This window comes from Ixodes scapularis, unplaced genomic scaffold, assembly GCF_016920785.2.
Source record: "Ixodes scapularis isolate PalLabHiFi unplaced genomic scaffold, ASM1692078v2 PGA_scaffold3__209_contigs__length_174095766, whole genome shotgun sequence".
NCBI lineage: Eukaryota > Metazoa > Arthropoda > Arachnida > Ixodida > Ixodidae > Ixodes > Ixodes scapularis.
In genome coordinates, this window is record NW_024609868.1 from 88,518,721 (window position 1) to 88,534,263 (window position 15,543).

The 15,543-nt window shown below is 42.1% G+C and overlaps 1 protein-coding gene across 1 annotated transcript in view; it reads left to right on the top strand.

Moving 5' to 3' along the window:
• The first annotated feature begins 2,185 nt into the window (after nucleotides 1-2,185).
• Nucleotides 2,186-15,543, top strand: part of LOC115311847 (organic cation transporter protein) — a 37,600-nt gene continuing 24,242 nt past the window's right edge. Inside the window, exons 1-3 of the mRNA XM_029970699.4 lie at nucleotides 2,186-2,399; nucleotides 9,196-9,344; nucleotides 10,452-10,555. Of these exons, the coding sequence (XP_029826559.4) occupies nucleotides 2,186-2,399; nucleotides 9,196-9,344; nucleotides 10,452-10,555 (467 nt within the window). The remainder of the gene's footprint in view (nucleotides 2,400-9,195; nucleotides 9,345-10,451; nucleotides 10,556-15,543) is intronic.

Consider the following 15,543-nt stretch of genomic DNA (forward strand, 5'->3'; position numbering starts at 1 on the left):
CGTGAAAGCTTTCTCGAGAGGCCGTCGGCTGTGTTTTTCGTGAAAACCCAGGGAGATGCAGACGCACATTTTTCGGTCCTGTTCAGACGGCGAATTCATTTCACGAAACTCGTTTCGCGAGTCAAGATGCGCCAGAAAAATGCATCGTGTGAAAGGCCCTTTAAACAACACACAATGGTTGCACTATACTTGAGTCTGCCCGAAAAGAGCTGGATTGTCTTCTGCTTCCCCATAGTACCTCAACTTTTGAGTATTCGCCAGATTGAGCGAAAAGTTCGTACTTTGTGATTGGTTTTTCACTGGTGTAATATTTGTTGTTCGAGAGCGTCGGGATTTTGTACAAAAACCAGCCCCAAAACGTCTTGGACACATTATAACGACCTCTTCCACGACGGGAAACCCGTTGGTGCCAGAGCCGGGAGTGAGGGGGACGGGGGAAACGCCGGCTGCGTCAATGGCGGCCGATCTCCCGCAGACGGGTGGACGGATGGGAGTATTTTCAACTCCCATTTCGTCTTGCGGAGGGAAGGAGGGAACAAGAACTCCAGTTTAAAATGGGAGTAAAATCAGGTGTTGTCGCTTTTATACCTCGTCTCTTAGCGACCAGAGTAAAGTGGTGGTTTCTAGTTTTTATACTCCCATGTGCGGGAGTGAATGCTTTAGGCTTGGGAGTTTAATCGGTATCTTATTCTTTAAAACCCCCATCCGGGCTACTTTTCGTTTACAGTGTATACAGATATTTTAGATCCGAGTTTGGAGGCCGGTAAACCACACCAACAAAGAATAATTTTCCAGGTACACTTTACACCAAAGAGACTCAACTTTGTTTACTTAAGGTAACATTAGGTAAGGGATGACTTGCTTTAAAAGGATTGCTACACCCCCCCCCCCCCTCTAGATTTTCGGTCTTTCCTTAACATAACGCAATTTGGCGGGACAATTTCGCTATCGAGTATTTGAGGATATAACCATGTCTGGGTTATTGTAGCTATGTGAGGTTAAAATTCTAAGAGTGTAAATTCTAATGCCTCTACTTTATTTCCATGGCTTCTTGCATTCAAATTAATGACTGTTATTTTAGCCGCTGTTTCGCGGTCGTCTGCTAGTCTCGTTGCATAGTCATCTGGTATTGGTCCGTTACCGCGTTTTTTCCAACCATGGGAACTATCATTTTTTTCTCGTCCCACACATACACTTGTCCGTTTATTTTAACCTTACAGTAAGTAAGAAATACCTTATCTTTTCTATCTCGGTTTGCTTTGGTACTGTTCCACAGTTGTTTTCGCATTTCCTGTACGGGGCGCGAAAAGTCCTCGCTTATAGTAAAGTTTGTACCCTTTAGTTTCACGCAGTTCTTTAGCATCACATTTTTATCGCTCCCGTCCAGTAGTTTAAATATAATCGGCCGTTCGAATAAATACATTATTCGAAAGCCAGCGTAACGCTGGTGATCTTAAAACGCGGATGGTTACCTTTTCATGCCCGTTTTTGAGCCGCCTGCGTTGGTTCTTTTGCACGGGTGGAAACTTTAGCGGATACTTTAATTTTGCTTCTTCCAAAATTGACTGATTTAGTGGTTTTCGTTGACGGCCAGCCAGTGTCTGGATCCTTTTGCTCTTTCTTCACAATTAAAACCTTATACTAATTTTCACTAATTAAAAAGGTTATTAGCCAATTTTAGTTAGTTACCCGGCGTATTTTGACGATTAGTCCTACATATTATATTCCCTCAGTCGTATAGCTTACATAAAAAAAAAGTGCTTGTCTGCCTCTCAAGGTTTTTTTTTATAAATATATCGGATGAACCATAAAATCAAACAACCTATATATATTAAACATAGAATTAAAATTAAACCCTTTCTATGGAATTGGCTACCATTTTGTAATAGAGGATTCAATATTAGTTCCGTGATCTAGTAAATACCATTCGTTTATACTGACCAAAAATTATATAAAATTTTAGCAAGTAGTAAACATATTTAATAGTATTAAAAAAACGGAACTATATTAAGCGGTTTCTTGGACTTCAGAAATTTTGCCAATATTTTCAAAATCTACAACACTATATGTATGTTGAAGCAATTTTTGAACTGACCGAAGGACGTTGCCGCTGCACGTATTGTGTTGGGCGTTGAAGCCTCTCTATCCTTGATTAAAGTACTTAGTGTGCACGTTTCTTTTGCAGATGGCAGGCATGGACGATATCTTCACCCACTTAGGTCCATGGCACTACCCAGTCATCATCTTCTGCTTTCTGCGTGGCTTACCAACAGCGTATCATATCATGGCTCCAACGTTTATTGCTCCGACCTTAGAACACTGGTGCGCCAAACCACCACAACTGAAGAACTGGACCGACGAAGAGTGGATGCAGCATGGAATTCCACACACGGGAAAAGGTAACTGACTTTACAAGAGAACGCCGCTTAACGTATTAGCGAGTAGTCGAGCAACTTTGCGTGAAGATCTAAATTCGGTTAAGGAGCTACTAAATACTCGATTCAAAGAAGTTAACTAGGCGTACCTTTAATAGTGAGTGGTGTGAGGGTTAGTGATGCGAGACAAAAAGTGAGAGAACTTATTGTGTAGTCCCTGGCAGCTAATGAAGCGCAAGGCGTGGGGATGCCCGAGCACCTTGTTATCGTTCTGCTGTTAATAAGGTTGCGGTGTTAATTGAAAAGAATACTGAAGCCCGAATCACAATGTAAGAAACGTTTTGATAATAAGCAACGCCTTGAATTTCTCAAACTGTCAGTGACAATAAAGTACAGCGTTTCAATTTTTTGTTTTGCTTCAGAATTTCGAAGACCTCCACTGCCTCAGCTCAGGCAATGCGTCACGGATCCTGTAGCAACAAACCAGTCTCGCTTTATTGAATGCCATTTATCTGCAGTCCATCATTGTAGGGCATTATACTGTTGCCAGTTGGATTCCATCGATGCCTGCTTTTTTTATTCATCGTAGATTTTAAAACTGGCCCTTTTGGCACGTCATACACACTGAACGTTACTACGCCCTTGAGGGTGTAAATGGCTTCTCCGATAACTAAAACCCTTGTTGGTGTAGCAAAACGCCGTAAGAAAAGGGCATTATTCCTAACACCCCTAAAGCACGGCGCAATTCCGAGCACCCTTAGATTAGGGTGTGATTCCACTGTACACCTTTTTATTAGAGTATTATGACTGCGCAATACGCCCTCTAAATTGGGTGTAGCACCACCAGAAGGGAAAGCAAAAGAGTGCATGAAGAAATGACTGCGAACGAGTCTAAACATGCTTAGTTCACTTTTTATTTTTCAATCAAGGTTCTACCAGGTTGAACTAATTTCTCTATAGACAATTGCAAGCAGGTCATCTGGCCGCAGCCCCGTCTCTGCTTATGCAGGCAAGTACGTGCAGTTACAAGCTTGCCAAAGGGCAAAGCTACGTTCGCGCGCACGTCATTAAACTTGGAGAAGGCAAGACTGAAAGAAATAGTTTCCTTTTGTCCTCGCAATTTCACCACGACCAAGACACTTCTGAAGCAGTGACGGTCCGCGTGTGTAAGGTCAAGAACATTCCAACCGGATATTGTTTCATAACCTCTTTATACTGTACAACCGAAGGCCTTAGTTAGATCTCCAACTTTACTTTTCTTGCGGCATTTATGCTTTCTATCACTGGTGACGTAAGCAAAACTGACATGCTTGCAAAGACGGAAGGACCGGGAGTTTCTTGGGAAGTAAGCGGCAGTTCATGCTTGTAAACAGTAAAATGGTCTATTGAGACGGACGCAGGAGTACTATCAGAAGCATGCTTGCAGAGTACTTAAGAATAAAACAGCGAACTCATGTAGTCCATGATAGATGCATAATCCGATTCGGGCAGTACAGAACCATCCACAAACACAATTTCGAGTATGAAGGCGGTCGTTCACATTAAACGGAAGTATCGCAGTCGCCGATGAGCAGCTCTCTGTCGTGATGGATGCGTAATCCGATTCGGGCAGAACAAAACAACACAAACAAAATGTTGAGGTTGAAGGCGGTCGATCACATTTAAAGGAAGTCTCGCGGCCGCCGATGAGCAGCTACGCGTCCAACAAACACAGCACAATAATTCCATGGACTCCGACGAAATAAACGACCATTATCAAAAAGTTGGCATGGATGCATTCCGGTCGTTCACAACGAGAAATCACGGCTGCGACTGAAACGAGCGAAAAACAGGAAAACACTGACGGGCGACTTTTGGAAACCAAATTTACGTGGACCCTACAACTTACCACAACTTGGCATAAGTTAAAGACTACGGCCCCAGTAGGCAGTAGCCCATCAGCGTGTTAGAGCGAGTCACGCGAAAAAGTTTCATCCAAGCATTTTTGTACTACGGTGAGTGGTCAGGTGTTTCACGCCATTCCTCTGATTCGCTAGAAGCCACCTCCGCACTCGCTCACAGCCACACGAAGACACAAAAGAAGGTGCGGAGGGTTATCAGAAGACGAGGTCAAAGGGGGTTGCACAAAGCAGCTAATCTCCCTACGCTGCTCTGTATAGACCGTTCCATTAGGGTCATAGCAGAGAGGGTAATATAGAGAAAAAAATGCCCTCCCTTCTCACCCGCATGTCCTCCACTCCGCCGAGTGGGCTGTACCTAGCATCCGGCTAGCGTACAAACTCTGTTTAAAATCGCGTCATTCTGGAAATTTCAAGCGCAGATGCGCAGATTTTGGTATGCCAGTTGTCGTGTAATACTATGCTAGATAAAAAGACTCACAGGGTCCAATGGCGCTGTTACCTACGTGCAAATAAAAAATAAAAAATAGGGAAAACTGTGTCAGATTGGCTGGTCTCTTCGGCGAAAAGTAAATCCGGTTGCTGTACCTTTTTTACTATACAAAGTTCGTGCTGGTGTAGGCCTTTAGCGACCACGAGTGCAAGTCTGAAATAATAAATAAAAACGTGCTCTCCTGCCGCAATACACGCAGCAGTTGAGGCTAGTACTGCCGGCTGACTCAACTGCTATTTAATAACGGAAAAAAGATATGCTAGTTGATCATTTACCGAAATAGAACAACAGAGAGCTATAGGCTGATTTTAGAGTAGCCATAACTATTCTAAGAACGCGAACCACTTCACAACGGCAGCCACGAGCGAGAGTTCGATGTTCCGTAAAGCCCGCCGGTACAGCCCAAAAATGGAGAATGGCAACCTCCCGGTTTGTCGTCTGCTAGTGGAGTCGGGCGCGTGCCCTCTCTCTCGTTTCGCCCTCCCGAACCCGCTGAATTTCCCGGACGTATGAAGGGGGCGCTGCTGTCGAACGAAATGGTGCCGCCCAGAGAGCGCTAAATGGAATGGTCTATAGTCACCTGCGCTGCCCGGGGAAGGTCGCCAAATGGGACTCGTAAGGACTTGCTTTGCGTAGTACAACCGTGGGCGCGCATCTAACTGCCACTTATGTAGAAGCGCATGCTCTGGTGCGGACCGCGAGATCACAAAATAAATACAAAAAAACAAATTTGAACGCCGTCGAAGCACCGGTCAAAGCTAAGACGCTGAGAACATGAAACAATAAGAAACTCGGTTTCACATGTTACCCAAAGAAAAACCTAAAGAAAAAAAAGTGTCGGGACGCTAGATATTTTGATGTCACCATGCAGAGATAAGACTCGCGTAACGTAGCGGGGGCGTCATAAATCCGGCACTTTCGATTGTCTTGCAACACTGTTTCTTCAGAACTACACACAAAAATAAAATCTCAATGAATGTGCTATAAGTAGTGCGAAACCCATTTAGGGGAGTTTGTAATACCCCAAATGAGGGCGCCACAGTTTGTTCAAGTCTTCAGCGCAGGAGGTCTTTCTCAGGTTAAAAGTAAGGAGATTCCGTCTTGCATAATCTTGTTTTGTTTTGTTTTTGAACGTCGGATTTCAGGCAGTCAAGAAATAGAAATACCCCGGCGGCATAGCCGATTCACGCAGAACACTATTGACACTTAAAAACGGCGCCCCGTACGGTATGTCAGAATGGCGTCGGCGCGACCCATCCCATTTTTCACAGATATTGGCTAGACCAAATTGGTATCGGCGCAATCTTTCCGATTCAATTCCTTAACGGCGCAGTACTGTGTTCTGCCTGGGTTGTATATTTACACGTCTTCGTTAATTTTTTCGAGCGGAGATGATGTTTTTTAAATCAAAGTTGAAGTGATAAAACCAGATTTGTACGTAGTTCAACTACTCTACTCAAGTTAGTGTAGTTTAACTAGTTTTCTCAGTAGTTTAGTAACTTTCAATTACATTTTTATTTCAGTAATTGGTAGTTTACTTTAATAACTTTTTCTGAGTAACTTCCACTGAAATTAGAAATCACTTCAAATTTCAGTGGTTGTTTTGCCTATCAACAAACATTCCTGCACAAAAGAGATAAGATGTTGGAACTTGGAGGGTCAGCTGATATTTGCAAAGAGGGGGAGGCATGTGGCGTAGGAAAGGGGGAGGGGGGCGAAGAAAATGGGTTGGAGTGTCCGACATCCCCAAAATTTTCCCGAGCCCCCCCTCTGCAACAACACTGCTAAGAAGCGCGGGGAGCGAACAGGCACGACGCAAGAGAGGCCAAGTAACTGCGGGATTAGCGCCAAAGACTGAGGTTTCTTTGTGTCTCGAAGCTCAAAGACATTTGACCCATTCGAAGAAAGGGCTGGTTCCCGCTTCTCCGCAACGAAGAAACTCTCGCCCACTACAGGAGGTGCACACACTGCGTGCTCACTCAAAGGAGGCAACAAAATGCAGCACCTGCTCTGAAGCTCATCTGGTGCTCCCGTAGTTTGAGCTGTACTCGAACAATCGCGTGCTAAAGGGCAACGCATAGGGGACCTTTTTGCGTTGCCTTTCCTTCCAAAACATGCATATCTTCAAAGATGTAAAGGTTGTTCGAGATACCTGTAGTAATTTCTCTAACGTTTTTATATAAAAATAATATACAAGCAGTGTTGGAAAGTACTCTATGTACATGGTAGTTGAAGTACTACTGTTTAGAAAAATTTTACTTTACTTGAAGTGAATTCTCTGAACATGTAGTACTTGTATTTTTCGAGGAAAGCAAAGCTCCCGACTTCAATGTACATTCACTGAATTTGAAAACAAAAAAGTGGCGGTGTCGTCGTGTAAAAACGCGCTCTTTGGAGACGTCATCTGGTCCTTTCTCCGAGTGAAGTAATGGTGCCTGTAAGGCCGATGGAAATAAGTGCCGTTTAAGTTGATTGTGTCAAATAGCTCGTCAGCAAGAGTAAAATAACTACTCTGCGGCGACTTGACCTTATACAATATTTGCTGCCATTTCCGTAAAAAAATGAGGCACCTCCGATTACCCCTGGAGCAATGCCTACTAGTTAAAAAAACACAGTATAGGGAATGAAAGGGCATCATGAACGATTGTATTAAAATTGCTTGTACTTTACTTTGAAATATATTGTATTTATATACGTTACTTCAAGTACATTGCACCCGGTGTACTTGCTACTTTACTTGAGGTACGTAACCTCTCATTTACTTTGTACTTCACTTCAAGTACTTTTTAGATGTACTTTACGCAACACTTTAAACAAGCAAGAACTGTCTAAAAATCAAGCTTAGACAGTGCTAAACCTCAAAGTAGAAATGACACAGTCACAGTACATCATTGACCAAACAAGCAAGAAAGTACGAAACAATTAGACACGCAGGAGCAGAACCAGCTATTAAAGCATTTCTGTCAAAAAACAACCCGATCCATATTTGGCTAGCACAATTTCGCTGACAAATCAAAAGCTATGTACTTTCTTTCTACCATAAAAAAACATATAAATGTAACTTCAAAGTAACTTCAAAAGTAATTCGCTACTTTTTTACGGTAGTTAGTAATTTTCTCACTTACTTTCCATTTGAGTAATTTCTTCTCTACTCGAATTACTTTTGAGGTCAATACTCAATAACTTAATTACTTTTTTGAGTAAGTCATACATGTCTGAATAAAACACGCAGAAACAAAACCAGCTATTACAGCATTTCTTTCAAAAAACAACCCGATCCATATTTGGCTCGCACAATTTCGTTGACAAATCAAAAGCTCTGTACTCTCTTTCTACCATAAAAAACATAAATATAACTTCAAAGTAACTTCATAAGTATTTCGCTACTGTTTTACGGTAATTAGTAATTTTCTCACTTACTTTCCATTTGAGTAATTTCTACTCTACTCGAATTGCTTTTGAGGTCAATGCTCAATAACTTAATTACTTTTTTGAGTAAGTTGTACATGTCTGGATAAAACTGATGCACGCGCGGCACGTAACTTTCGGCTCGTGTCGGACGGAGAGTTCATTTGGAGTTGCAAAAACTATTCTCTAGCACTTCCTAATCAAACGTGACTTCGTGTGGTGATTAATTATACTCGATGTTTGTACAGCCGTACATCAGCAACAGTTTTACCAAAGCAGTAGACATGAACGGCTATCAAATCATGGGTGTTTTTGACAGCAATACCATTACACCCCTTTTACACCGTGTGAATGAAGGGCATAAAAGTCGCTCATACACCCTTTTTACACGATTTTAGACACCATCGCTACACGTAGGGCGTAAAAAAAGCGTGTAACGGGTGTAAAACGTGAGCACACCCTATTTACGCCGACCGATATTCAGAAATCGCGTAAAAAGGGTGTAGAAAGATTGTTTTGCCTAACTTACACCCTTTTTATTATGGGTGTTTAGTCTGTAGTCCAGATTGCCATGGAAGGACTACGGTAACGCCATTAGCGTTGGCCGAAGTACTATCGAGTTCAATAGGAGCAGAAAGAGACCTTGACGCTTCTTTGTCAAACCTGCCCCTTCTCTTAGAGACCTGCTGAGATGCGAATTAAGAATGGAATACGAAGTTGAGATGCCATATTCGAAATTTTAGCAAAATTAAAAAAAAAAAAAGATTGAGCTTGGGGGACCGTCAACGCAGAATAAGGCCGAATTGGATATTTCATGTTCTATTTATTGTGACAGTACGTTCTTTGATAGATCGAACATCGATAACATGGTATTGCCACAATTCAGCTTCCGGTGGAGATTTCTTCAGGTATTTCTCTGAAGAAGAAATCAGCGAAGTATTTCTTCACTAATTTCTTCAGGTCCTTACCGGTGTGAATATCTCACGGGGCCTTTGGGCCCACACTACGCTACTTCAAACAGGAACCGGAAGTCAGGAGCTAAGCCGGTGCGAAATGTTCGGCCTGGAAGAAGCGGAGGACGGTTCCTATCGAATACTGAACGATACAAGGCTGCCTTGCTCGAGTTGGCACTATGAGATGGGAGACAACATCAATACACTCACCAACGAGGTGAGTAAAAATGCTGTTCGGGTCATTTTAACAGATAGTGTTTCCAGAAGTGATTGCCTGTTAATAAACAGAATGGCCAGTAATAAGGCTGTTGCATATAATTCCGTGTAATTTAATAAAACTCGTATTTAATTATCTGCAATAGTCACTACTTCGTCGTTCGTACACGATGTTGTAAATTTCTTTATTGTATTGCTATCAAGGTCCTCGAAGAACAAGTAGCAGGATATGCGATTTCATTCAACTCTATTCAGCACTCTCTTGACCCTCTCCCCCAGAGATAGAAACTCTAGGGGAGGAGGCAAAAATAAGATTGCAATTACTGCTTTGTAATTTAGATGTTATAGTTCGGAGGGAAAGGGGTTTGTCAAATAGCAATCGAATTTCATGAGGCGTCATAACGTTATGTACGGTTTTTTAGCAGTAAGAAAAGTTTAGACTTTTGCATGGCACTCGCCTTTATTAAAAGCAGCGAGCCTACCTCGTCGCTATTTACTTTTCATGCATTGTCCCATTCATCAATATAATCCAAATCTAATTCAACACCAGGTGGAGTATACTTTCGTTTCGCTTTGTTATCGATTAAGCTATGACCATCCAAAACCTCCATCAGCACTTAGCAGCGTTCCCGACAAGTACCATGCTTGAGGATTTTAAGAAAACATAGTTGGGACAATGTCCAAAAAAGAACATAGTAATGAGTCATGACCTGATTATTTTGAGAATGTCACTTTTGATTTAGATTGCCTCTTACCGCATAATAACCCTCCCTCTACTGGTGAAGTAAAATGTTTACTTTGTTTTTATGAAGGTTAGCTGGTAATCAATTTACCGCTATGACATTTGTATTAAATGTGACTTTGATTATAAAAAGTGTATCATAAAACGATATATTATATCATAAAGCAGTGCAATATATGGCTATTAAATCTAATGTGTATGGCTTTTGTGTTTGACGCAAGGTTTGACTAGCCCGCGTTGAACGTGCGTTTAGATATATTATTTATTTTATATTCTAGCTTCCAATCGTCGTCGTGCGGAAGTTATATAATCATAAAGAAATGTGCTACTAGCTAGTATTGTTTAATTACATTTTTCTATTTTCAGTTTGACTTGGTGTGTGAACGCGTATGGCTGCGAGCTGCATCGCAGAGTATTTTTATGGCGGGACTCATGGTTGGAAATATAATATTTGCACATCTCTCGGATTGGTGAGTCCTAAGAATTTTACTGTCCCAACAATTTTACACAATTTTACTCCAAATGAATCTATAAATGCATATATGTATGGCCAATTTACGTGGCTCACACTAAGTCTGTATGATATTTTAAATCATTTTATGCAAAATGTTTAATAGATTTTTTTAAATATTCATACACCAAACACAATGAAGATATCCCCAGAAAAAGAAACTAGAAAACTAAATTGTAATAAAATTTAAATGTCGGTTTTAATAAAGGGAGTTTGTTTATTTATGGATCAATTTTCTTAATTTTATTCTATAAACATTCCACGCCTGCAATAACACTTTTTGTCATGACGGATATTTATACTCAATTGCACAAAACCTAATTTATTTAAAGTTCCAATACTTAGGAACATTTCTTGTATTTTTCGTCATGTTCTAATACAGGGAGTTCGCGGACTTCTAGCCGCCTTGAAGGAGGGCAGTAAATGCTGCCGGTTATCCCATGTTCAACTAGTGTGGGTGCGCGACGACTATTGTTTCACTAGCGAGACCTTGCCTGCAATCTATGCAATATAAATCCTGCTGCGTAGGGCTCTTCCATGACTGACGCCTACTAGCATGAAAAAAATCTCACAAGTGAAGATCTTTAAATTATCTCGGGAAGAGGTACGCCACTGATGCTGTAAAGCCTGGTTGTTCGAAAGACGGCGGGATTGGCAGACCGTGCCAACCTACTTTTATGTGCTGCCGACAGTGGCAGTGCCTGAACCGGCCATCTCAGTACTAGTGCAACTATAGGTGCCAACCGGGTCATTGTGGAACGTATCAATGCAATGTGACACGCAGCTTTAGAAATATAGCTTTCATACCAAAGCACGCGAGTCAGAGTGCTACAAAATTAGACATTACAGAGACAATCGTCGCGCTTTAGGAAGCGTAATAAAACTTTCTAATGAGTGTCTGCTGAATCCAAGACCCGGCTGGCCACCCCCGCAGGGAAGATCGGCGCTTATCCTCGGCGACGGGGGGAGGTGGGTCCCAATCGCCGATGCCTTGCCGTTCACGAGGTTGTTGAACGTATTTAAGGACTTTTTTGCTTTAAGTTCATCTCAAGTGTATGAACAATGCAGCTACAGAATACGCAGCAGTCAACAAGCACCTACGGTATATCGACTGATTTGTCTTTTGAATTTAGGAACAAGCGCTCTCCCATCCCATCCCATAGATAAGAAAGATGTGTCGATCCCGTATAAGTTATTTTAAGCCGATACCACTGTTGGTCCTCGGCGTTGAAACTTTTCAAGTAGGCGCTACTTACTGCTAGTTTTCAAAAACAATCAAAACAATAACCAACTTGAAGCAGCAAAATCCCCCCGGAATTTCAGCCATGTTTGTCTTTGTTTACTGCTAAACATCCTCTATATAAAAAAAAAGAATCTAGGTGAGATCGGTGGCGGAGTGTGTTATTGCACCGCAGCTAGGAACCCATGCAGCGAAAGCTCGCACTGCAGAATCCAGGGATACCGGTTTCAATCCCCTCCCTTTCCCCTTCCGATCTGGATGAGCATCCTACCGGCGTGCGGTCGTGTACCACTAGCTGGTTTTATTACTGCGCGATAGTGTTGCCAGATGGGAAAAATGAAGTGAGTAGAATGTCAGTAGGTTACCCAATCAATAAGTAGATACTAGGAAAAAATTTATTTTCGTATTACCGACCGCTCTTAATAGATAATATAACATAATAAATGTTGCACTAATAAAGACAAACTATTTGTGGCATCTCCATCCTTCCCGTGACACTGTTAAGGCCCTGTAACACTGAGGCAACGCGACGGCAACAGCAACACAACACGTTGTCCAACAGTCGGGCAACTTGTTGCTCGTTTCCCGTGTTGTCCGACAAACCTGTCACATCGCGGTAACAGCACGACAGCATGGACGACAAATAAACTGTTGCCTCGGTGTGACAGCCTTCGGCAACAAAAACAGCAGCAACTTCTGTTGAACAGCATGTGTTGCCCTGATTGCTGGCTGAGCGGATTTCGGGCCGGCTACACGGCAACAAGGAGAGCTAGTTCCTATCAATAAAGTCTTACTCAAACAAAGGCTCGGAAAAGTTATTTAGCAATAATTAGGCTGGCGTGCAGCTAAAATATTTTCGATTAATGTTTTTGCTGCGTAGTTACAGAAAGCAATTTTGGAAATGGTCACAGCTACGGTCGTGAACGTTCAGACTGGTTTTGAAATTAGAAATCCCGAGAGACCACTGCAGGTCACATTCCTGATAGTGAAATAAAATGCCCTGCCTACTCACGCGCTAATAAAGTACAATAAAAATAATCCAGCAAACCAAAGATTAAAAATCGAAGCATAAAACGACCACTCTGATCGTGATTGTTGATGCTTGGAACTTGGAAACAGCCGCTACCAGACATCTGATTTGTTTGATAAATACCCAGGACGTTTTGGGGGAATGAAGCGATCACATAGCAGGCGGTCGGCAAGAAGACAGCGTTGAAAAATATTTATTTCACCGATTGTTATGAAGGCCGATGGTGTCGGTGTCGCAGTTTGAAGCACTGTCGGTTCAGCTCCAGACCACGTTACAAACGTCGCTTTGGGGTACTGCCGGTGCTGACGCAATTTCACGCTAGAAATAAGAATTGCATAAAAGAACACGACAGAAACACTTCATACGGTAGCATACATCTCGAACATATATCAGCGATGTCACTTTTCTAGGTTTGGGCTATCTGCTGACCTGCTTTTTCAGCGAATGAAGAGCATTTCTCTAAAATAAAGAGCGGAAACTACTCCCTGTGTCAAGTTTTCTAATCACAGTCACTGTTTGATGTCGTACCGCGGTAATTCCCGGCTCCTCGAACGCACTAGCACTCTGTAGTCACATTTCCAGCGATTCCGCGCCTCACGCGAACGAAGGTAAACATTCAAGATGGCGGAGTGTTCCCCGTGTTGTTCTCGCCGTCAGCGCGGTGTGACCGGGCTGTCGGACAACAAATCAGGCAACATGGTTGCCGGGCGGCAGCAACATGTTGCCCGACTGTTGTTACCGCGACGTGACAGGGTCGTTGGCAACACGACGTCCCCGTGTTGCCGGATAGAGTTGTCCAACTGTTGCCTCAGTGTGACAGGGCCTTCAAAGGAGCAATATCGAAACAAACTCTTTTTAACATTGAGCAAAAAGTTAGGGCGCAAACGAGCTGTTAAAGGTGAAACATAATTTAAGACATAATCCGGAGACTGGAGAAAATACGAAGGACAACACAACACAGAAAGTATCAAAGTCAATGCCGAACAGTGTAGACGCCCCCCCCCCCCCCCCCCCCCCCCCAAAAAAAAAAAAATTTAAATCTAAGTTCGAGAAAGTCCTCTTTTTTTTATTGCTGCATGTTTTGAAATTCGAATCACAATTTCTAGCGGCCAAGTGCAGATCACGTGCCCTTCAATTGCACTTTATAATTTTTTATATACTTTTTATTTTTAGAAGTGGTTGGAGGGATGCGGTTGCCGCTATCTCAGTCGCTGCTCATTATTGTGCTTGTATGAAACCAGGAAGAAGCAAAGTCGTATCTAGGGATGTCGCGAATCGATCGAGGTTCGAGTTTGACCAGGTTCGACTTTTTCGAACTTCTTGTGAAAAGCTAGACAAAGGTTTGACTCAGGTTCGACTGCTATGCGCCTGCGCGACCGGCTGGCCAGTTGGCTTCAGATCGGATGGTGATGGCTAAGGGATGAATTAAGGGCAGCACTGATTGGTTATTTCCATTATTACAGTACAAAAATTAACTTATTAAGTTCTTCAGTTATTAGAAAATTTTACTTTAATTGCAACTGTTAAAAAAATTAAAATAGCCATTTGCATAATTTTCTTTTTACCAAACTGAGACATCCTGGTATCAAGGTCTGGCCACACTGTCCAGAAAGTCGAACCGGTCGAATCTGGTTGCATTCGCTCGTGTTCGCAGTGCGTACACGAGCGAATCCAAGCACTGTGCTTTGCGTTAGCGTCGAGTGTTCCACACTGCCCGTGCGCGGAGGCCAAACTGCTGTCTTGGATTGGCGCATGGCGTCGAAACTCCTGCGCATGATGGAGCATAGAACGCTAACGCAAACACACAGAGCTTGCCTTTGCTCCTATACGCAAAAATAAAAATCTCTATTACAGGGTTCTTGACGTTAAAGACACCAGGCTCGCTGTACTGCCCAAATTTCTTATCTACAACTGAGACACCAGAAGCTTATTGAGGCCGACTAACTTCCGTCTCTATAAGCCTACACACGACACAATTATTTTTATTTTAAGATAAAAAATACGATATGACGGATGCTGAAGAATATTATGCTCGGCACAGCTAGTACTAAAATACTGCATTCGAGGAACAACTTACTTAGCTTGAAATGTTGGCAATAAATGCTCTGCGGCAGATTGTGGTACTGACTAGATATTACTTCCCCACAGATATCAGATATAAAACAAGCAGAAAGTGGCAACTTAGAAGAAAAGAAAACATTAATGTTCCAAGAATACACATTAACTGTTTAATGATGGTACAGACATTGCGACCCATGTCTCTTCTAGTAAATTTCCGGAAAATTTACAGTACCGTAAGTGCTCAAAACAGCGAAAAGCAAAAACAAAAATTATATTCATGTAGTTATTTATGCATTTAAATGTTGTGTTTTTGCGTATTTAGTTAAATTTCTTTATGAATGATAAATTGTATTTTAGTTTATTTTAGTTATTGTTGTGTTAAACACTGTAATGAATTTGTATTAAGTTGAATTGTTAAATTTTTCATTTTACTGAAGATAAACTTTCGGAGATAACTGCATGTAGTTTAAATATAGTGCTGTGTTTGTTGGGATTTAAAAGTTTCTCTGGCTGCCTTTTTTATATGCGCAGTTGAATTGGTTTTGCAGCATTTAGTATTCTGCGAGATTATGGTAAAATAACAATGTCATGAGAGTGCATCATGACAAACCGCATA